At 39.4% G+C, this 22,665-nt stretch overlaps 1 protein-coding gene across 3 annotated transcripts in view; it reads left to right on the forward strand.

Moving 5' to 3' along the window:
• BRWD1 (bromodomain and WD repeat domain containing 1) overlaps positions 1 to 22,665 on the forward strand; it is a 110,314-nt gene that overhangs the window by 75,980 nt on the left and 11,669 nt on the right. The window contains exons 34-40 of one of the 3 annotated variants that reach the window (XM_077818397.1): positions 206 to 250; positions 3,152 to 3,298; positions 11,906 to 12,058; positions 12,378 to 12,547; positions 15,545 to 15,777; positions 17,010 to 17,207; positions 17,825 to 18,802. In XM_077818397.1, coding sequence (XP_077674523.1) covers positions 206 to 250; positions 3,152 to 3,298; positions 11,906 to 12,058; positions 12,378 to 12,547; positions 15,545 to 15,777; positions 17,010 to 17,207; positions 17,825 to 18,802 — 1,924 coding nt within the window. Of the gene's footprint in view, positions 1 to 205; positions 251 to 3,151; positions 3,299 to 11,905; positions 12,059 to 12,377; positions 12,548 to 14,613; positions 14,730 to 15,544; positions 15,778 to 17,009; positions 17,208 to 17,824; positions 18,803 to 22,665 lie in introns of those variants that run through there. The other 2 variants (XM_077818405.1, XM_077818414.1) reach the window with 2 other exon arrangements.

Genomic DNA, 22,665 nt, shown 5'->3' on the forward strand with positions numbered 1-22,665 from the left:
CCCTTTGATGTTTCCCTCTTGGCTTGTCAGGAACTGTTGGAACTCCTAGCTTCACTGGACGGTTTTCTATAATGTCCGTCACAATAGATAGTATGTTTACTGTTTTCATTGTAGTATAAATTATAATGGCAGCTTTTGTCTCAATCGTTGTTACCTATTTTATGTTGTGAATTATTTTTGAAGTGGTGTGTGGTCTGTTTTGTAGGAGAATGATAAATGTCTTCCAAGAAGTTCTTACAGAAGCGTAAAAGTAAGTTGGCCTGTCCTTACCATAAATATTGAAATACCAGCTGTCTGAAAAGTTGATCAGCAGAAACAGTAGTGAAATAGCAGAACTTAGTGGAGCGTGCTACCTTTTGTAATTAATGTCTTTCCTAACTTTCCTGGTGATAACTGCAAATAATCAGATACAATTTTTTAAAGATTTCTTCAGTTTTTTTACTTATTCCTGTAACGAAGTCATAATGCAGAACGTGCAATGGATACAACTGATATTAGAACAGACTTCAATAACTGAATAACTGCAAATATAGTACCTAATTAAAGAAAGGAATAAAGTGATCCAGGAAACTACAGGCCCTTTAGTTAGACCCTAATTATATGCAAGGTCTTAAAACAAATTTTGAAAGAAAAAGTAAGTAAAGGCACAGTGGTAAAGATAATTGGGTTAAAATACAACATGGTATTGCAAAGGGTAGATCATGCCAGACCAACCTGATTTCTTTGTGACGATAACTAGTTTTGTAGACAACGGGAATGCAATAGATGTAATCTATCTGGATTTCAGTAAAGTGGCTGATATAATTCCATAGGGGAAGTTATTAGTTAAATTGGAGAAGATAGGGATTTATACGAGAATCAGATGATGAGCTAAGGCACTGGTTAAAGGGGATGTTGTAATTGGTCATGCTGAAAGGTGAACTGGCATGCTAGAGGGAGGTAACTAATGAAATTCCTCAAGGATCAGTCTTGGGACCAATCTTAGTTAACATTTTCGTTAATGACCTTGGCACAAAAAGTGGAAGTGTACTAATATTTGTAGATGACACAAAGTTGGGAGGTATTGCCAATATGGAAAAGCACCAGAATATCATAAAAGAAGGTTTGGATGACTTTGAAAACTGGAATAATAGAAATGGGATTAAATTTAATAATGCAGAGTGCAAACTCATGCATTTAGGGACTAATAAGAATTTTTGCTGTAAGTTGGGGACATATCAGTTGGAAGTAATAAAAGAGGAGAAAGACCTGGGTGTATTGGTCGATCATAGGATGACTGAGCCACCAATGTGATGTGGCCCTGAAAAAAGGCTAATGCAATCCTCGGATGTATCAGGCAAGATATTTCCAGTAGGGAAAGAGAAGTGTTAGAATCATTGTACAAGGCACTGATGAGACCTTATCTGGAATACTGATGCAATTTTGGGTTCCCATGTTTAAGAAGGATTAATTCAAAGTGGAATAGGTGCAGAGAAGGGCTACCAGGATAAGAGGAACAGAGAACCGGGAAACTGAAGAAGCCTGGCTTGTTGAGGCTAACAAAATGAATGCTAAGAGGCGAAATGATTGCTCTCTCTAAATACATCAGAGGGATAAACACCAGAAAAGAAGAGGAGTTATTTAACATAAGGGCCAGTGTTGGCACAAGAACAAATGGCTATGAACGGGCCATCAACAAGTTTAGGCTCGAAATTAGGCAAAGGTTCTAACCATCAGAGAAGTGAAGTTCTGCAATAGCCTTCCAAGGCAGTATTTGGGTGTAAAAAACCTAAATTGTTTGAAGAATGAGCTTGATAATTTCATGGAGGAGATGGTATGATGCGGTTGCCTAAATGGCATGTGGCCCATCTTCAACTGCTACTAGCAAATAACTCCAAGAGCTGGAGATGGGACACAAGATGAGGAGGGCTCTCAGTTACTTTCCAAGGTGTCTGACTGGTGGGTCTCTCTCACATGTTCAGGGTGTAACCGATGAACATATTTGGGGTTGGGAAGGAATTTTCCCTCGGGTCAGATTTGCAGAGACTGTGGGGGTTTTTCCACCTTCCCTTGCAGCAGGGGGTACAGGTCACTTGCTGGTTTGAACTAGAGTAAATGGATTTTTAGTAACTTGAAGTCTTTAAATCAAGATTTGAGACCTTCAGTAACTCAGCCAGACATTAAGGGGCTATTATAGGAGTGGTTGGGTGAGGCTCTGTGGCCTGCGATGTAGAGAAGGTTAGATTAGATGATCATGATTAAGGCTACGATTTAGTCACGGAAGTCGCAGAAGTCACTGAATCCGTGACTTCCAGTGACCTCCGTGGCTTCTTCCAGTGGAGAGATGCAGAGTCCCCCGCAGGGGCAGGGAGCTGTGGGGTACCCCTGCTGCCTGTGGCGGCCCCTGGAGCCCCAGTGATCCCAGCAGGTTGTGGGGGAGCCCCGGCTGCTCCCAGCTGCTGCGCAGCTGCCCTGCTGCAGGGACCCGCTGATCCCCATTTTGTCACAGATATTTTTGATAAAAGTCATGGACAGGTCACAGCTTCTGTTAATTTTTCTTTATTGCCCGTGACCTGTCCATGATTTTTACCAAAAATATCTGTGACAAAATCTTATCCTTAATCATGATGGTCCCTTCTGACTTTAAAGTCTGAGTATATGAACCTAATGTGTAAACGTTGGAATTATTCAGGAAACAAAGTCTTAGGTCTTTTCTTTAAGGTTTATACCTAAGGGACACAGGACAGTGTTTCTAGCAAGAAAACAGCTAGAAAAAAACCCAAGATGTGGGTGTAACCCCTTTGATCACTGGGTATAGTTGTTTTCCCAAAGGAATTTGCAGAGATCAAGAAAGAGAGCATCTATGCATCCCTATCACACTTAAATATAATAGTATGCTTAATCCTCTAGGCCAGCCAATCAGGAAAACTGGGTTGAAGAGGAGAAAATTCTTACTCAACACTTATCAAAAATTGAAAAGCAGAAATTACAAAAAATGCAAAAAGTAGAATGCTTTTTGCATTTTTTTGCTATTAATTTTTAGTTTCTTTACTAAGATGCTTCTCTCGAAGTTTAGCCAGCAATTTCTGCAACGTATTTAAAATTCTAATTGGAATTATTTTTGAAACTTAGTTTTTTCAGGAAGTAATTTTTTTTATTTTTTTTTTTTAAGAGACGGGTTATGAAGAGACGAAGCAATGTGAAAATTAACTATGATGAAAATACCTGGAAGAAACAATGTATGGAACTGGTGAATTTAATTTTCCAATGCGAAGATTCTGAGCCTTTTAGACAACCTGTTGATTTGGACCAATATCCTGTAAGTTATCCTTCATAAATCTTAAGTGATTTAATGTTTGTCTTATCATTTCTCTCTTTTGGTACAGAACTTGTACCATAATAAGACTGTCATTCATGAAGTTGGCTTCATATATTCAAGCTCTTGGAGCTATGTGCTGTATTCTCAGTCCAGAACTGTTGACACAATTTAGCCTTGCCATGTGCCTAGGTATCTATGTCCTATCATCTATGAAAAGATTTGCATTGTCTGTATTCTTAATTCCTCGGTCTTTTTGTTTGTTGTTGAAACTGGGACTGCTTATCTCATACTAGTATCATTTTGTGTTGCTTGAAGTTAGTTACTTGTAATGGGTGTTTTAAAAAAAAAAATTTTACAATTTCCTTGAGATTCATGGGCAGGGCTGTCAAATGCTTGGCATGAATTCAGTCTGACCTGTTTTTTTTATTTGTGGACCATATGACATTCATATTCTATAGAATCTAAGCTTTCATTTGAAAAATCGTCAATTCCTAGCCCCTGTGGTTGCAAAAGAAAACCTTGCAAATGTAGACCAATGCAGTGATGATTGCAGACAGCGTGAAACCGTGATTGAGAATGTGAACTTCTTTTGTGTGCATTAACTTCTTTGGACTGTTAACTTTAAATATTACTTTCTTGAACCGCTTCATGGATGCCAGACTTTCACCCCACCTCTCCCCAGAGCTTGCAAAGACAGGAAGACTCACCTACAACTACTACTACTTAAGGAAGCCCTTGAGGCTAGATCCTCTGTATCTGTTCTGATTTCGGTTCAAAGGTCTAAAGAGCTAGCCTTGGCCCTGGTGGCCTCAGTCTGTTCCGTTTGACTGCAGGGTTCCAAGAAGCCGCAGCCCCTACTGGGACTGGGATCAGTTCCTATGGCTCCTCCAGTCAAACCCCCAAGGTGATAATGTCCAAATTTGAGGGCTGTCTGGTCAGATCCCACACTCTGGTTCTGTAAGAAAGGTTAAGGAACAGTTCGGCTGGTCTCGTTCATCCCATACCTCGTGCCTCACAGCAGTCGGACTTTGATGTAATCCCTGTGGCAGCAGGACCAGGGTCAGTTCAACTACCTCTTCCAGATGTATGCATGTGGTGTCTCTGAATGAGGGTCATCATTGCCTTCAGTTTTGGATTTTGAGATGCCGAGGAAGAACAGCATAGAAGCAAGATGGCCAACTCTAGCAGTGCGAGTTCCTGTGCATCAGAACTATGCATCTTGTCTGATTCTGGTAAGGCTGCCACAGTTCCAAAGCAGCGTCCTGTTCCACCTCTAGCTTCAGTAACAAAAGAGACAAGACCATGAGTGTCTTCAGATCCACTGGTTTCAGAGTAACAGCCGTGTTAGTCTGTATTCACAAAAAGAAAAGGGGTACTTGTGGCACCTTAGAAACTAACCAATTTATTTGAGCATAAGCTTTCGTGAGTTACAGCTGTAGCTCACGAAAGCTTATGCTCAAATAAATTGGTTAGTTTCTAAGGTGCCACAAGTACCCCTTTTCTTTTTCAGATCCACTGTTGTTCTCTGACCCAATTCCTGTTTCAGTTCTGGCTACTTTCTCAGTTCTGGAGAGTTCTGTCACTATAACAACCCAAGTCTGCCTTCAGGTTCGATACATGTCCTGGATCCAGGTGTGAAGGGCACAACTCATAAAAGGTGGTGTGTATCCTCAGTTCCAGGGTTAAGATCTTTGTCTCCAGTTGGGAAGAAAACAGATCCCGTTGTTGGTCCTTTCTTGGATCATCTTCTGATCCCTCCTCTGAGGTCTCCCATCAAAGTCTGCCACAAAGGACTAGATTCCCATTCCTCCCTCCAGATCTGTTACTATCCTATTGTGTGCATTCACCCACCATTAATTAATAAAATAGAACACCACATAGTTAAGGGTTAATTTGAACAAGCAGGGCTTCTGGAGGCAAGGTCAAACAACCAGTCTTGCAGTTTCTGCTAATCAGAATGGGAGGAGGGGAAGAAAGAGTCAACAAATTGAGACTGAAAGAAAATAAGTGGATGAGAATCTTCAATTTGTGCACCTTAGATATAGAACCTTATTACGACTAATATTGTTAGGAATATTTGTTAAGTAGTTTATTGAAGTAAGGAGAGCTGATGACTCAGTAGAGGTCACTATGACCTGTATCTTTTGTAAAAGTTAGTTTAGTTTAAAAAAAAAAAAAAAAAACTAGATAATAGAGTGTACTTGGAAGGAATTATCTGAAGCTATTCTGAGAGACTTTTTCTGACACCAAAAAGAAAAGGAGTACTTGTGGCACCTTAGAGACTAACCAATTTATTTGAGCATAAGCTTTCGTGAGCTACAGCTCACTTCATCGGATGCATACTGTGGAAAGTGTAGAAGATCTTTTTATACACACAAAGCATGAAAAAATACCTCCCCCCCCACCCCACTCTCCTGCTGGTAATAGCTTATCTAAAGTGATCACTCTCCTTCCAATGTGTATGATAATCAAGGTGGGCCATTTCCAGCACAAATCCAGGGTTTAACAAGAACGTCTTGGGGGGGGGAGGGGGTAGGAAAAAACAAGGGGAAATAGGTTACCTTGCATAATAACTTAGCCACTCCCAGTCTCTATTCAAGCCTAAGTTAATTGTATCCAATTTGCAAATGAATTCCAATTCACCAGTTTCTCGCTGGAGTCTGGATTTGAAGGGTTTTTTTTTTTGAAATATCGCAACTTTCATGTCTGTAATCGTGTGACCAGAGAGATTGAAGTGTTCTCCGACTGGTTTATGAATGTTATAATTCTTGACGTCTGATTTTGTGTCCATTTATTCTTTTACGTAGAGACTGTCCAGTTTGACCAATGTACATGGCAGAGGGGCATTGCTGGCACATGATGGCATATATCACATTGGTGATATATGTGATACATTCCTAACCCCCCCCCGACGTTCTTGTTAAACCCTGGATTTGTGCTGGAAATGGCCCACCTTGATTATCATACACATTGTAAGGAGAGTGATCACTTTAGATAAGCTATTACCAGCAGGAGAGTGGGGTGGGGGGAGGTATTTTTTCATGCTTAGTGTGTATAAAAAGATCTTCTACACTTTCCACAGTATGCATCCGACGAAGTGAGCTGTAGCTCACGAAAGCTTATGCTCAAATAAATTGGTTAGTCTCTAAGGTGCCACAAGTACTCCTTATCTTTTTGCGAATACAGACTAACACGGCTGTTACTCTGATTTCTAACACCAGACTCCCCGGTGGGGAAGCAACGGGCCATTGCTGACCTGCTGCACATTATACCATCTCAGATTCTAGGTAATTATTTGGATTGTTCTAAACCTATTGCTTATGTCTGTGTGTGCTTATGTCTAATAAATTGAAGTTTTAGATAAGAGCACGCTTACTTGTATTAATCTTCCATCAGATTGATTTATTCCTGACAGCCCCTGGAGTGAAACAGTTTAAGTTACCGCTGCTTTGGGTTTTGAAAACTCTGGGTAACAGTGCCCAGGGACTTACTGATGACCATGCCAAGACCTCTTTAGTTACTCTTCTTGTAGATGTGGAGGCGACGTTTCATCTGCAAGGAATCTGAAAGCCCAGAGATCCTGTGGTCTGATTCCCCTGGATCTGTTGATGTCACTCCCCATCCTGACTGGGTTTTTGTAGTCGGCCAAATTTGTTTGGTCCAATCCCACCTCTTGTCTACCTATCTTAAAGAAGGCGGACAAACTATACCAGCTACCCTTGGACAGGTTCTCGTATTTTCATACCCACCCTGTGAACAACTTGCTGGTAATAGTTGCTGCCAGCAACAGGGCAAGGATGGGACAACTACACTTCACCCTGAGTGACAGAGGGGAAAGAAGATTGACTCATGGAGGAGAAAGGTGTTCTCCTCATCCCTCGGTATTAGGATGGTGAACTGATGACTTATCAGGCAGTTATGGCTTGTGACCAGTTCCTTCTCTGGGAGAATGTTGTCTTCTCCAGGATGTACCTAAAGACAGGAGAAGGTTGTCTAATGCTATCTTATTGGAGGGTCAGAATGTAGCTAGGTATTTCCTCAGAGCTTCCTTCAGTGCCTCAGACTGCTGCCAGAGGATTGGGTCTGCTGTGGCTATCAGGATGTATACATGGCTTTGATCCTCTTGTATAATTATAGACACCAGAAGTAAGCTTGGACGATCTCCCTTTTGAAGGGGAAGGTCTTTTCCGTATAAAGAGTGGCAACTTACCAGAAAAACTGAAGGATGCAAGTTTGACCGCTCAGTCTCTGGGGTTAATCCCACCCATTGAAAGGAGGCCTGGCCCTCCTTTCAGTAGCAGAGGCAGCAATGCTCCCAGCCTTCAGCACCCTACTTTTTCATCCAGTCAGAGACTCAAATTACCAACAACCTGCAGCCTCACAGAACGGTTGCAGAAAGAGACCTTTCAAACAAGGTTGCAAACCCAAATAGCCCACTTCCTCATCAGCCCCCTCATTCCGGAACACCAAGTCTCAGTTTTGACGTGATGCCTGAGAGTCTAGGACCAGCCAGCTACCTTTTTTCTACCCACTCCTTTGGAGACAGGCTCTACCCCATTTCATCCACAAATGGAGGCAGGCAACATCAAACAGTGGATTTTAGAGATCATGGGAAAAGGCTATGGCATTCAATTAAGAAATGCTGCCTTCCTCAAACTCCCCTGTCTATCCCTCCTCAGGGACCCCTCTCATGAGGCAGTTCGCACAGAAGTGGAGAAGTTGCTTTGTTAGGAGCAGTCAAGGAGATTTCTGCTTACCTGAAGGGTCATGATTTTTACTTCTGATATTTTGGGGTACTAAAGAAGAATGAGGGGGTTCTGATCGATATTAAATTTAATGGAATTGAATAAATACATCTGGAAGTTTCATTTCCATATGCTGACCCTGTCTTCAGTAATCCCTTGCTGTCAGTCCTGGATTGGTTCCCAACTCTCAATCTAAAGGACACTAATTTTCATATTTCAGTTTCAGAAACATCAAAAGTACCTTTGATTTGTGGTAGCTGGGAGCCATTTCCAGTACAAGTTGCTTCCATTTGGCCTTTCTGCAATACCCAGGGTATTTACGAAGTGTCTCTCTGTGGTAGTGTTGTATCTGAGGAAGCAGGGTATATTTGTTTGCCCTTATATGAACGATTGGCTATCAAAAGCTGCTGTGGTGAGGACTTGTCACATAGTTACTATGACCAGTCTTTTCTTCTTAGCATCCGAAAGTCAATCCTCTGTTCTACACAAAGGATCCTTTTCATAGGTGCCATATTGGACTTAGTGGTAATGAGTTTTTCTACCTGATGACAGGTTTCTCAAAATGAAGTAAGTGTCAAGAATTTGAACTTGCCCCACATAGAGGGTGAGGTTCTTCCTGAGTCTCAGGGGTTTTATGGCAGCCACTACCTATGTGACTGTTTGCCAGTTTAAAAATGAAACCTGTGAGGCAGGTCCCAGGCTTACAGTCGAAGTTGAGCTAGCCTTTAGCTGTTGATCACTATACTTCAGAACATCATAGTCTCTCTGGACTGGGGGGCAAGCAGGACAAACATGCTCTGAAGTGTGCAGTTCAGTTCTTGAGGTTCATCTTGGACAGTGATTTCAGATGCCTCACCCAATGGTTGGGGGGGTATGCTTGAATCATTTAAACAGTTCAAGGACATTGGTCTTCTCAGGAAAGAACGTTGCACATCAACATACTGGAACTAAGAACAGTTCATTTCGCTCTAAGAGCATTCCTCCATCAGCTGCCAGGAAAGGTTGTGCAGCTAGTAACAGACATGTCTGAAAAGTATTATATTAACAAGCAGTGGATGATCATTCCGCCTCCTTGTTTGCAGAGGTGATAAATCTGTGGGATTCATGTATCTACTATGAAATGTATCTTGTGGCACTACATTTGGCTGGGGAAAGCAATGTAGTTGTGGATAGTCTCAACAGAGACTGCTCTCAGATGCACATGAGGTCCCTAAAGATTAGGTGGTTGACCATATTTTCCAGATGGAGTCAACCCAAATGTGGACCTATTTGCAACTAGGTTCCAAAGAACATGTCATTCTTCCTGTTCTAGAGTGGGTAGGAACAGTCTGTGTCAGATGCTTTCCTGCTGCGCTGAGGAGAGGGGTCTGATGTGTTTCTTTTTCCCTTGATACAGAAGGTGATAGAGAGTTGTTAGGATAAGGCAAGATAATACTCATTGCCCAATCTTGGCCACATTAGCAGTGGTTTACTGATCTCCTTCAACTGTCCAGTGGAGTCTTCATATACCTCCCTCTGTCTCCAGACCTCATGTCCCGGGAGGGGGACAGGATTTTTCATGTAAGTCCCTTCGCTTGAGCGTGTATGGTCATACTTGGTCTGCTCTTGAGCTGTCGTGTTCATCTGTTCATACTAGTTAACTCTAGATAATGGTCCATTAGAAACTGTTATTTCCTAAAATGGTCTAGTTTTCAGGCATGGATGCAGAGGAGGTCTGATTCTCAATATTGGTTGGACTACTTAACGTACTTTAAAAAATCAAGAGTTGTCTAGTCTAACACATCAGTAAAGGTCCATTTGGCAGCCATCTCTACGTATCCTGCTTTCGTTGATGGTAGATCGCTGTTTGTTCTTGCTTCAGTTAAAAGGTTTATAAAGGTGTATCTAAGATATGTGCCTCCTGTTAGGGACCCTCTCCTTTCCTTAGACTGGTTTTGACCATGTTGGTGAAATCTCATTTTGCCCCATTGGCTAAATGTTCATTTTATCATTTGGTGTTTGACTTTCACATTAATCAGTCTGTTAGTTTACCATTTTTTCCTCTAAGCTACATTCTAGTGAAAAAAGTTCTGTCCTCCATACATTGGCTGCCATAAGGGCACTTGCCTATTTTTTGGACAGAACTAAGAGCTTTTGTAAAATGACTAAATTGTTTCATATGCCAGGAACAACATGGGGTATACGGTTTCTTCTCAGACTATTTCCTGGTGGATTAAGCAATGTATTGCTGAGCGTTAAACACTAGCAAAAATTCCGGTAGCTGCTTCGATTCAACCACATTCCACTAGAGCTGTGTTGCTGCTTTCTTTTCTTGTCTGAGGCAGATGCCTCAGACTGAGATTTGCAAAGCTGCAACCTGAACTTCAGTGTTCCCTTTCACCAAGCAACGTGCTCTGGGGTTGGCAAAGTGGTGCTTCTGTTTTTATTCCCTGTTCCCACCTCCAGGTTAGTCTCAGTACTGCTTGTCAATCCTTCCCATAAATAGGAATATGCAAAGCCACTCTCAGAAGAAATGAAGATTACTTACCAGTAACTGGAGTTCTTCAAGATGTCTCTGCATATGCACACTTCCCACCCTCCTCCTCCTTTCTGTCAGAGGCCTTGTGATTGTCTCTGGCTTTGCAGTGGAAGGACCTGAAGTTGGGCGGGTGCTTTGTGCCCTTTATAGTCTCCACCTCAGTGGTGGGATACGAGAGTCCTATATCTGTTTCTGCTAGAAGAGGGTTCAACCAAAAGGAGGTGGAGTACCCATAAGTGGGAAATGTGGAGTCATCTCAAAGAACTCAGGTTACAGGTAAGTAACCTTCATTTCTTCCTAATACTTCCTCTGACCCTATTAAGAACACATCACATAACATGTAAGAACCAAAGTGTGCCATTAGTCATCTTGTTCATTTACTTGTATATTATGTCTTCCTAACAGTTTTTGTTCTAATGTTTTTTAGATTATAAGATATCTGTAGCAGGGACTGTCTGTGTGTGTTCAGTACTCTGTACAATTGGGCCCCAATCCTGGTTGGGGTCTTTGCATGCTAAAGTAACATAAATGTTCAGTAATACTCAAAGGTTCGGAAGAAAGTAGTGTTACTCTTCCGAGCTCTGCCCAGTTAAGATGACAAAATAAGATAATGCTCCAATAGATTATGTTGTCTGGGTTCTAGTCCTTGAGTTTGGCTCTCCCTTTATTGAGGTTCAAATACACCCATGGGCTCTGTTGGACTCCATGGTGGGGCTCAGATGCCTTTCTGGGCACTGCGCAGTCCCTTCTTAATTGAGGCGGGGGGAGAAGTAAGTGGTGGTATCTCTTAAGCCTGCCCTTTAAACTCAATCTACCAATTTACATAGTCACTTGGAGTAGATAGTATGAAAGATCTATGCAATGATCTTCCCTCTGCTTTGATAATTGGTGAAATAGTCAATGTTGACATTTAATGTTAACTCAGGTGCCCAATAATGATAACTTGCATTGAGAAGAATGGGGACAGTTTACCCACTCAAAGCTATAAAGCCCTGTGGACTCAGACATCACTGCATTAGCCGCTCTTTGTTTATATTCACGGTTTTCTCTGCTACCATAAAAGATGGAAACTTTTAAAAATGAAAGCTGCTGTAGTATGTACTCCCAGGTGGGATAGCAGCAACAGAGGCTGAACCTAAGCCATCTGAACCTAAAAGCTTGAGTCTTTTTTGCTGGGGTTGGGGTGTTTAAATTGCTGAGGTCATAGCTCAAGACTTGAGACTATTCAGCTGTCCTTATTGTGCTAATAGAAATAATAAAATAACACACCAAAATTCTTCTGCTTTATTTTCTATATGCCCTTTTGAGCTACTGAAATTTTTTTGCTCCGTATCTTTTATCTAGGACTACAGACATATTATAGACACTCCAATGGACTTTGGTACAGTGAAGGAGACGCTGGAAGCTGGAAATTATGACAACCCGATGGAATTATGCAAAGATATAAGACTAATATTTAGCAATGCAAAATCTTACACTCCAAGTAAAAGATCAAAGGTAACTTTTTGTACGCTATGCTTTCATAATAGTCGTCAGGTTGGGCTAGGCTTCATTTAGTGTTGGGTCCTTTATTAATACCTATTTAGTAATCCAACAGAGCAAGCTACCAGTCTGGTGGGTTTGGACTAAGAATAGAGTGCAACAAAAGTATTCAGAAAAAGTAGGTGTCAGTCGTATGTCTCTTGTAGCTCTAATTTATGTTGAGTCATTTTGTCATTTTCTCCAGATGGTCTCTTCAGTAAATTCTTGTTTTTGTAAAACACTCAATTTACTCGTAAGATACTTTGTAATTTAAAATTAACATCTCTTTATTTAGATTTATAGTATGACCTTGAGATTATCAGCGCTATTTGAGGAAAAAATGAGAAGAATCGTTTCAGACTTTAAAACTGGCCAAAAACACAATGAAAGACTACGAAGAAGCCAGAGATGTAATAGGAGGTTGCAAAGTCATAGCATGGTACAGCACCCTAACAAAACACTCAGGTAAATAGATTAAAAAGATTAATGCATTTGGGGCATTTTCACTATTGTAAAAATTATGCTTGTTGCATCAGTTTTGTAAGATGGCAGCATGATCTCCTAGGATTAACTTATTAGTTAAATGGTTAATTATAGTGAAATATTTAGTACAATTTTTTTTGCAGCAGTGAAGACTTGCAAAGAAAGTCCTTTGTGTAGTGCAAAATAAATTTATTACAAAACAGTTATGAGCTTATGAAGTAGAACCATTTTTAATCTCCGCTTTAGCCAGACAACCAAATTTTAACTGACTGAAATTATATGAAAGCTGGAAGGCTTAAATGATAACCAATTACAAGTTAGTAAAAGTTGCTAGCCATAATAAGGATAAGTTGTTATAACCAAGCATATATAGTAGGAAGTTATATTCCACATGTATTATAATGTGGTGTTGGTAGCTCATGGTGAAGTTTACCCAAAATTTCCAAGAAAATAAGCCTCAATAGCCCTAATGCAACATGGTTAATTCCATGTTTTATTCCACACTTTGTGTGTGTGCATGGTGGTGTGGCAAGAAGTCTCTGAGGGTCAAACCTCGTGGTGGTAGTGATTGATGCAAATGTAATTAGTCTAGATTTATCACCTACAAATCATTTTCAGCTGCTTCTCCACCAGTCCTTTTAAATGTGGTTTTCCCTTCTGTGCTTGCTATCCAGAGGTAATGGCTCTCATTGCCTAGCAACATGTACTTGCATATATCCCTTTCTGTTGCCACCCAGCCATTCTGCTGCTGGCAGCAGAAGAAAGGTCACCTACTTTGGCCAAATACAGCTCTTTATTTCCCTACTGTTTCTGGCAAGTAGTGAGCCAACTTAGGTTTTCAACGCTTAACTGTAGAGCATATGGCAGGTGCGCTGAGCTTATTAGGATCTGTTACAGGAGTATTCCTCACATTCTCAATCTGCTCCCTTCCCTCTACCAAACAGCAGGCAAGTATGGCTGAAATAAAGAAACACATAAAGAGCAGGCAATGCTCTATCTGAAACATCAGTCTCATTCATATCTGAAAAGGAATTGTGTGTGACATGTTCCCAGCACACAGACCTTCACTGAGCCGAGGATTAGGGTTTCAGAGGATTATTGAGACCTCATTTCCTCTTCAGCAGAATTCAAGGAGTGCTTCAGATAAGTCTCTGCAAATTACAAGACACATCTTGACCACAGCATGCACTTCTTGTCCCTCAAAAAGAATCTCTGGCTGTATGAATTTGTGGCTGCTTAATTAAAAAAATCTTTTTAGTGAGTCTATAACCCAAAGGAACCAAGTTACCACTTAGTATCCTAAAGTGGTAGGTATTTTCTAATGTGAGCAAACAAAATGGCCTCCTTCAAGGCTCCCCAGAAATCTCTGGATGACTTTCCTATATGTGGTGGATTCTCAATCTAATTCTTGCCCCATGTCTTTGCCCATGAAAGAGGACAGGGGGAGGAGGTCACAGAGGGGAACACTTGGTATGCTCCCAGCTAAAAGTCTGCTAGGAGGTAGCTACGGAAGAAGTGTACAAACGTCCCATAAACCAAGAGATGTAGTTTTATGTGTAAGTCTCTTAAGACAAGTAGAACAGGTGCAAGAGGTGCAGAATTCTCTCTGGCTAAGGTCAAGTCCACACTAAAGATTTCTGCCAGCCCAGTTGTGTTGGCCAGAGAGCTGAAGAGGTGTGGTTCTTGACCAACATAGTTGTGCTATCAGAAGCCCCTAGTAGTACACGCAACTATACTGGCAAAGTTGCACTTTTACCCATGTACTTTGTTTTTTGCTTAGGTGTGGTGGAATAATATTCTAGTAAAATCACAGTTTTGGTGGTATAAGCTGCGTCCAGGGTAGGAGCTCTTTACCAGTATACTATACCGGTATAGCCATACCAGCAAAGAGCCCTTAGTGCGTATGTGGCCTAAGTGTACAAGGTTGCCTTATTCTAAACAATGAAGAACTCAAGATTTAAAGGTCTAGTATATATGTTAATTCAGGGCTTTATCAGGTAACAAATTTTCCCTTTAGGCTTTTTTAATGCTTTAATTTCATTTATTAGAAGAAATATTTCTGGTGTCGAACGAGTGCCCTTTCTCTCTTCCATTCCTCTACCAGAAGAGCATTGTTCTCCAGTAATCAAACTGAACCCCAGGCTTGTGTGCAGCACTCACACAGGTTAGATCTGAGTTACGGTGGAAAACTATAGACTTCGTGTATTCATATTTCTGGGTACTCACATTTTATTTCAGAGAGCAGGATCTTTCTCCGAGGTTGTACCTGTTAGCTGGTGTCTTTGGGACTCTGTTTATCATAGGATATAATTGGTACACATGGCCCTTTTAAATGCCTATTGCAACTGATAAGTGAGGATTCTAGGGTACATCAGAAATCCAAAGGCAGCTGCTGCAACTTGGAAAATAGGGGGAAAAACATGATCAGCCTCAGATTTATGTATATATGCATAGTTGATATCTAATCCGTTTCCTGATTTAATTAGATATTTTCACTGTAGGTGTAAATTGCACTTTTACCATGAGCACTTAGCATCAGCTACTGAGTTGTGAATGGTTTCAGAGTAGCAGCCATGTTAGTTTGTATTCGCAAAAAGAAAAGGAGTACTTGTGGCACCTTAGAGACTAACAAATTTATCTGAGCATAAGCTTTCGTGAGGTACAGCTCACTTCATCGGATGCATTCAGTGGAAAATACAGTGGGGAGATTTATATACATAGAGAACATGAAACAATGATTGTTACCATACACACTGTAACGAGAGTTACAACTGCAGACATAATAAAATGTAATATTTTAGTTCACAAATTTAATCGCTTTTCACCAAGTCGGAAATGGTACTGAATACAGTCTGTTTTCTAGCAATAGCAATTATTGCCTTTTATCCAAGTTTCCAAATATTTCATTATTTCCTATTGAAATATTCTGCTCGCTTACATTGTATATTACAGTTATTTCTATTTCCTTTGTATGGCTAGAAATGTGAAGCAGAAACCCTTAAAATCTCAGGCAAAAATTGAATCTGAGCAGGAAGATTCTTCTACCCAACCTACCTCTAGCAGAGCAGCATGTGTTACAAGCCATAAAATGAATGCTAGCACCTATCCCCACAGTTCTGGTGAATCTTCTGATTCTGCTTGCATGTCCTCACGTGAAAGAAATGGAAAAGCTAGAACTACACCCGTAACAAATCATTCTGTGTTGTCATCAGGTGAGAAACAAAATCTGTTTTAAAAGTTGTTTGCTTATATATTAAACTTTAGCTATAAAATGTTTGCTAATATTTTTTTGCCTTTGTAGGCAAAGTTACCATAATTCCCATAAATTCTAGCTAAATAACTCTTAAAAACACAAAGCTTTTAAAATGCCTTCTGTAGGAAAACCTTGTCTCTGAGAACTGTGAATGTTTTGTAATAACATCTTGTGTTTTCATGCCGTTTGCATGTTAAGTATAGAAGTCTTCTGTTTTAAAGTTGTATAGAACCCAATAAGTTTCTTTAGTTTCAGCTTTTACTAGTGAAAAGCCTGCAGTAGGGGAAACTTATAAGTAAAAATACATTTATAATCAAAGAAGCAGACTTGTACACCATCTTTCAATCCTGTTGGTAATAGTCTTTGTGTGCCTGTACTCAGTTTCACATGGGGAGTCATCAGGGAGCTAAATGGCTTGTTGAGGGGTGCGAGGGAGAAAAATGGTCCTGTCAGCTATACTTATTTGCTGCTTTAAAAATCTTCTGCTAAATGTGAAAATGGAACCTTGAAGTCTCAGACAACAGTCTTAGCAAACAGTGCTTGTGATGAACACTTTGAACTTGCCATGTCAGTACATTTAACACATAAATATGATTTATATTTAACTGTGTGTGTGTGTGTATTGCACACAAAACGCTATGCCAAAAGGCTATTAAGATTTCAAAGTTACGCACTCAGAAGAAAGGAAGTGCTGGAATTAATGTTGCCTATGCAACACATGAAGGCCACCCCGTCATATATCACATTTTTATTCCAAAGCATGAAGGTGCCAAACTCTTAAAGAAGAAGCCACCACAATTTTATTAACATTGCAAAGCCTTCCTTGAAAATGGCTGAACATTTTTAGCTGAACCTTAAAAAAAGAAAAAATGCCACCAGACAATGTAGCATGAAAAAATTCAGCCCACATACTTAGTTTGGCAAAGTCATGAGCAACTGAAAACTGTCTTACAATGGAAAATGTCAGCCAGCTATCACTCACTATAGGTGACACTACCAGTGCCACCTATAATGTATGCCCTACTGTCATTGTCGTCTATAAACAATACACTGTGAAACTAATTATATGGAAATGATATGTGTAAGAAACATTCTGTAATGTGTAAACCAGCAAATTACAGCTACTAATTAATTTTCAAGGTAACTAATTTGCTGTGTTCCTACTTAGAATTCTAATATTTTTTTTACCAGAAAGTGAAATAGAAGGCTCTTCGGCTTCTTCCTCTGCCTCCTCATCAGGATCTTCCTCCTCTTCTTCAAGTAGCTCAGAGGAAAGTAAAGAAAGCTCTATGGCTCTTGCATCCCCAGTATTACACAATGGCATATCCAGAGCAAAGAACAGCAGCTTTAGGGTAACCAGAAATAGAGCAGCTCAAAGAAAGCAAATGGGTAAGATTCAATTAGTGTTTTCTGTGAATGGCCAATAACATAAGAAAATGCACATTCAGTAGTTACTATGTGGTGCAATTAAGTTCATGTTAATAACCCTTAGAAAAGTTAAAACTGTATGTTAACATTTTGAGTACGTGACTGAGGCTGGCTTAGTGGCATGGCACTTGTACCAATACTGTTGCTGTAAGAGTTAGACTTTTCTCATCTTACTGTCTGCTCTGGTGAAATAATTAACATTAGCACTGAAGGAAGTTACTAGTAAGGCAAAGAGATAGTCAAACAGTGAGGATGAAGGTTTTGCAACTCCCTTAGTTTTTAATTATAAAAAAGAAATTGAATACAACTGATACTGATGGTATAATGATGGTTTAAATACAAATAAAGCAAGCTTCAATTCACAGTGAATGCTCATCTTTTAGATTTGTGAAGAATGAGAATTGTTACCTTTATTTTCTAGTTAAATAAAATGTTCCATGTAAGTTGCAGCTACTACTACATTTGTACTTCAGTTCAGTTTGTGCCTGAGTTGAACTTGTTTGACTTTACAGGAAATTAAATTTAACATAAATGGGTGTCCTTATATTTAAAATTGACAGCGATCCTTTATTTTACAGGATCAGTTTCTCAGGGGAATAGAAATATCAGAAAAACTGCCAGGAAAAGGCTATATAGAAGTGACTCTGAAAATACTTCAGCAGTGGCTTGTGAATCATTGAGTAACAAAACTGGTAGACATAGAAAAATTCCACGTAGAAGTGCTACTGTGGCTGCTAATAAATTAAAGCTGATGAGTGATGTGGAGGAAGAGATCTCCAGTTCAGAAAGTATTGGCATTGGAAGCAAGAACAGAAAACTGCCCCACCGCAATGCTTCTGCTGCAGCCAGGAAACTGTTGTTGGAAGGCTCTGATGATGAGACAGGTTTAAAGTCTGAAAGTGAAAAAGAATTAAAAGAACCGTATGCAAGGAAGAAAAAACTTCCTCAGCCTGGTTCATCTGCTGCTAGAAGAAAATATATTAGTGAATCTGAAGATGGAAGTTCAGATTCTGAAACTGATACAAGAAAGGCACAAAAAAATAGGCAAAGCAATAGCAAAAAACCACCACACAGGAGAGTCTGTGCTGCATCTCCTAAAATTAAAAATCCCACAGTAAAATTTTCAGAGGATGACTCCAAAAGCCATAAGTCAGAGGATGGGATCAGTCAGGAAGTGTCCAAACAGTCAACTTCTACACACAAACAGCATGCAGTGAGCAACTCATCTGAGGATGAGGAAGATTCTGAGTCACGCAGGTGGAATGGTAGAAAAATCAAGAAGGTGACGAGTCAAAAACCTGTAACTCCATTCAAAAAAGCAAAAGTCTTGAGTGACTTGGAGGACACAGCAGAGTCTGAAACAGAAGTGAAGGAGAATGGAAGAAGTTCTGTGTCAGAGAGCATGGAAACTTCTGGGACTGCAGGGAGCTCAAAATCTGGACCGGATGCTAGTTTCAATTGCTCTTCTAATTTAGCATCTGAAACTGATACCAATAATAGTAACTGTAGCGATGCCATAAACACAAAAAGGAGGAAAAGGGAAGTCACTAAAAAAGGTATGTTTAAAAACTTAATGTATCTAAATCTGATACTGACTAAATTAAAATGTAGGATTGGTGGTTATTAGGAAGATTTGGACTACTCAAAATGGGTTCCTTGCCATTCTGAAGGAAACTTGCGTAGGAATATTGTAAAGTGCAACAATGATAGACGTATAAAGGTGTATGCTGTTAAAATTGGGTAGTGATCAGTGTAATTTTTCAGAGGAAAATTATTTCCCTTCCTCATGGCACTAGATCTCTTGATGAATGCTGAGTGTCTTACTATTCTGGAAGTATATTCATATGAAACTATTAATGCAAATATACTATTATATCATTTTTAACTTGTACTTTCTGTCCACATTGTAATATTTAGCACAGATGACAAAATATTCTTCAGTTGAGAAACATATTTAAGTATGAATTGTTTCATTTCATCCAGCAAGTTTACAAATGGTTTCACTGGGGACAGTTCATTAGTAGAATATGGAGTGTTATGGGTGACTCAGATATTGCCTTTGATAAGCTGTGCATTCAAGAATCAATAAATATGTATGTTCTAGATTCTGTTCTTGAATGTCCTCATGATAACTATAGCTAGAGTATATAGCACACAGCCACTATGAAGGTTACCTGAGTGTGTTCTTTCTGAAAGCCCATTTTCGTTTATTACAGCCTGGTGAATTTTTCACCTTTCAGGCTGGTTTCCACCTGAGGGTGGTCATGTTTTTATAAATGTGAGCAAAGGCATTTCTGCAGTTTTTGAGAATGAGTAGTCTGGAGGTGGGAAAATGCTTCCCCTATTCTTTAAAAACAGGACCGTGTAATTTTTAAAATATTTTTAATATATATATTTATATATATATTTTTAAAAACAGCTCCAGTTCTGGGAAGAAAGTAGAAATTTTGCATGGCTATAGGGCAGTGTTTCTCACCCTTTTTGATACCAGGGACCAGCTTGCTGCCTTCCTAAACTCTGCCAGGGAAATCTCAAGGATCAGCACCAGTCCGCGGACTGGTCATTGAGAAACACTGATATAGGGTAATATTTTCAAAAGCACCTCACTGACTTAAAAACTTTCTCAGTTAGATGCTTTTCACAATGTTACTCATAGGCCTTATATTGGAGGTGCACTTTAAAGTAAGTGTTCCGATTAGCTCAGATTATCACTATTTTTTTTAAAACGTGCAGGCATTGTACATTTTTAATAACAATACTTTTTAAAAATAACTCCTGGAAATATAAAGTAAAAGGGCTGTTAATGCAGTCGCATAAAATTTTGAATAGAAATAAGTAATATGGTGCCCTCTATGTTGTCATGGGTATTTAATAAGGTTTCTATGATTTCCAGAGAAGCCCTGCTTCATTCAGTGAGATGTTCAAAAGTTCTTGCAAACCCCATATCATGGCTTGTCTACACACAATTTCTGCCTCAATTTAACTAAATTTATAGTTGTAAGCAAAACACATTTACATCAGTATGAAAGTGTTCACACTGAGGAGTTGCACCAGTTTGAGTACGTTTGTTTTTAAACTGATTTATGTAAATTGGTGCAAAAACTCTGTAGACCAGCTCTCACGTTAGGCATTTTTGTGCAGTCTGGCCTAGTTTTGTATCTAGGCATATAATGAGTCATATTTGAATTATTTCCTTTTTCTAGCATATTTCCTATGGAAAACATAAGATTGCAAAGTGAAGCGCTCAAGTCAAGAAATGTCATGTTTTAAGGTTGCATCTGAATACTTTGTATATTTGCCTCAGAAAAGTAATTTAAATTTTACGATCAACAGGGATTCTAGAAATCCTTTTGCCACAGGAAAAACTCGAAATTTGCATTTTTACAGAGAATCTTTAGTTTTTACATTTTGTGAAAAAATAACATATATACAGTAGAACCCCATTTATGAGAGCCTCCATTATCTGGCTCTCCATATTAACCAAATTGGTGCTGTCGGTTGTCAGCCCCAGGCAGTGGGGCTCACAGCTGAAGCTCTTTGCCCATTCTCTGGATTATCCAAATTTTAGATGATCTGATCTGGCCCTGGCCCCAATTAGATCAGATAAAATGGGGTTCTGCTCTATATTGTGGCTAGGGAAAAAGTTCAGCCTTTCATTTTACTCATTGAAAAAAACAGATTTTGGGGTTTTTTTTATCGGACAGTTTTGTTTTTATCACGGGAAAGCTAGGATCCCTGATGATCACTTACTATTTTTTCCATAGATTTCCTGCAGGTTCCTGTATTCTAGCCCAAATTGTTTGCATTTACAATGGTGTAAATTAGGAGTAAATCAGCTGAAATCAATTACTCTACTCTGAATTTACATGAATATATGAAAAAATGAATTTGAATAAAATAATATTTGGCCCTCAATATGCAGGTTGGATCTGTGTACAGCAGCAAGTGAGCCCGAGATGTGTACTCATTTAACTGTGAGAAAAACTTATTAAATATTTGTATTTTTAAATTAAATGTATTTGCATAGAGAAAATCTTTTTTTGTTGACAGCTAGCATTTTATATTGTGTACACTATTCCTTTTTGCTTCTAAGAAGCAAGTTATAAATAAATGTTGAATCCCTGCCTGGTCCACTGCAGACTCTACCTGCTCACTAAATGAAGATGGGGCCCTGTGAAAAAAGTTAACCTTTAGTTTGGCGTGTCCTGACCTGAGTGCTTCATAGGCAGCCTTAACGTTGCTTTAACTTACATTTTCTATAAAATGCAGTCAGACCCTGATGTCAGCTAGCACTTCCTAACTAATCATACAGTATCTTTCGTAAATGTAAAATAATTATTGCTACAAAAATGACTTAATCGTTTGGGGTTTTTTAAAACACGGAAATATTTCCTTTGCTTATAGGTTTGATAAAAGCATATATTTGCAAAACAAAGTTTGGGCTGAAGTTGACCAGATATAATGTCCTTTTATCATTACATCTTCCTCATCAAATCTGAATTACGCATTTTGTGGATTTTTTGGATTAAATAAAACAAGTTTTTGGAGTTCTAGAATACTAGTAGTATGAATTTTTTTTCTACTTTTTAGATTCATTTCTTAATTCCTTTGTTTTAATTTTGGGGCTTTTATTTAACAGACTTAATATGGTGGTCGCCCACAGCTTTCTGTTGCCACAGATGATATGGTAATTTTTTAGGGCTCTGATTCATTCGGATGGTTTTGCATCACTCTGGGTCAAAGCAAGTATAAAACCAGCTGACCAAAGTTAGTAAAAGGATTACCCTGGTCTCAGCACATCTCCAGGTCGCCTAAAACAGTTGTAGCACCACCTATGCTGCCACAGCACAGAACATGTCAGAGGGAAAGGCACATATCCAGGATGGGCTCCAGTCATTCCTGGCTATTGGATAGGCATTTGGAGCCATGGAGAGCCAGGAATAAGAAGAGCAACGTGGAGTTGTGCTCATGCACTGGGGACTCACCTTGATGGCCCAAGGATTAGGGGAATGCAAAGGTGTTTGAAAGCCATCTTTGAATGGCCCTTGTCCCATATCTGGTCTCTTACCAAGAACAGATCAACCAAACTGCAACAAAACAAATATTTTTTCTTGCGGGTGCATTCTTAAAATGGGGGTGAGGAGATGGACTTTTCAGGGCATGTAATTCAGAGAACGTAAAAATCATAGGTGGAATGATGATATAGTTGGCCAAAACCTTAATTGCTCTCCACCGAATATAACATGTAATATGTTTGAATTACCCTTGCTATTATAAAATAAAAATACAGGTGTTTTTATCACCTTATTAAACACACAGTGTGAGCTGTTCTCCAGTGCTGTTCGGGTTTGTACATTGTTAGTACTAAAATATAAATTTTTCTTGTTCTGTTTTAAAATATTTGTCATAAATTTGTCAT

The sequence above is a fragment of the Eretmochelys imbricata genome, chromosome 1 (genome assembly GCF_965152235.1).
Source record: "Eretmochelys imbricata isolate rEreImb1 chromosome 1, rEreImb1.hap1, whole genome shotgun sequence".
NCBI lineage: Eukaryota > Metazoa > Chordata > Testudines > Cheloniidae > Eretmochelys > Eretmochelys imbricata.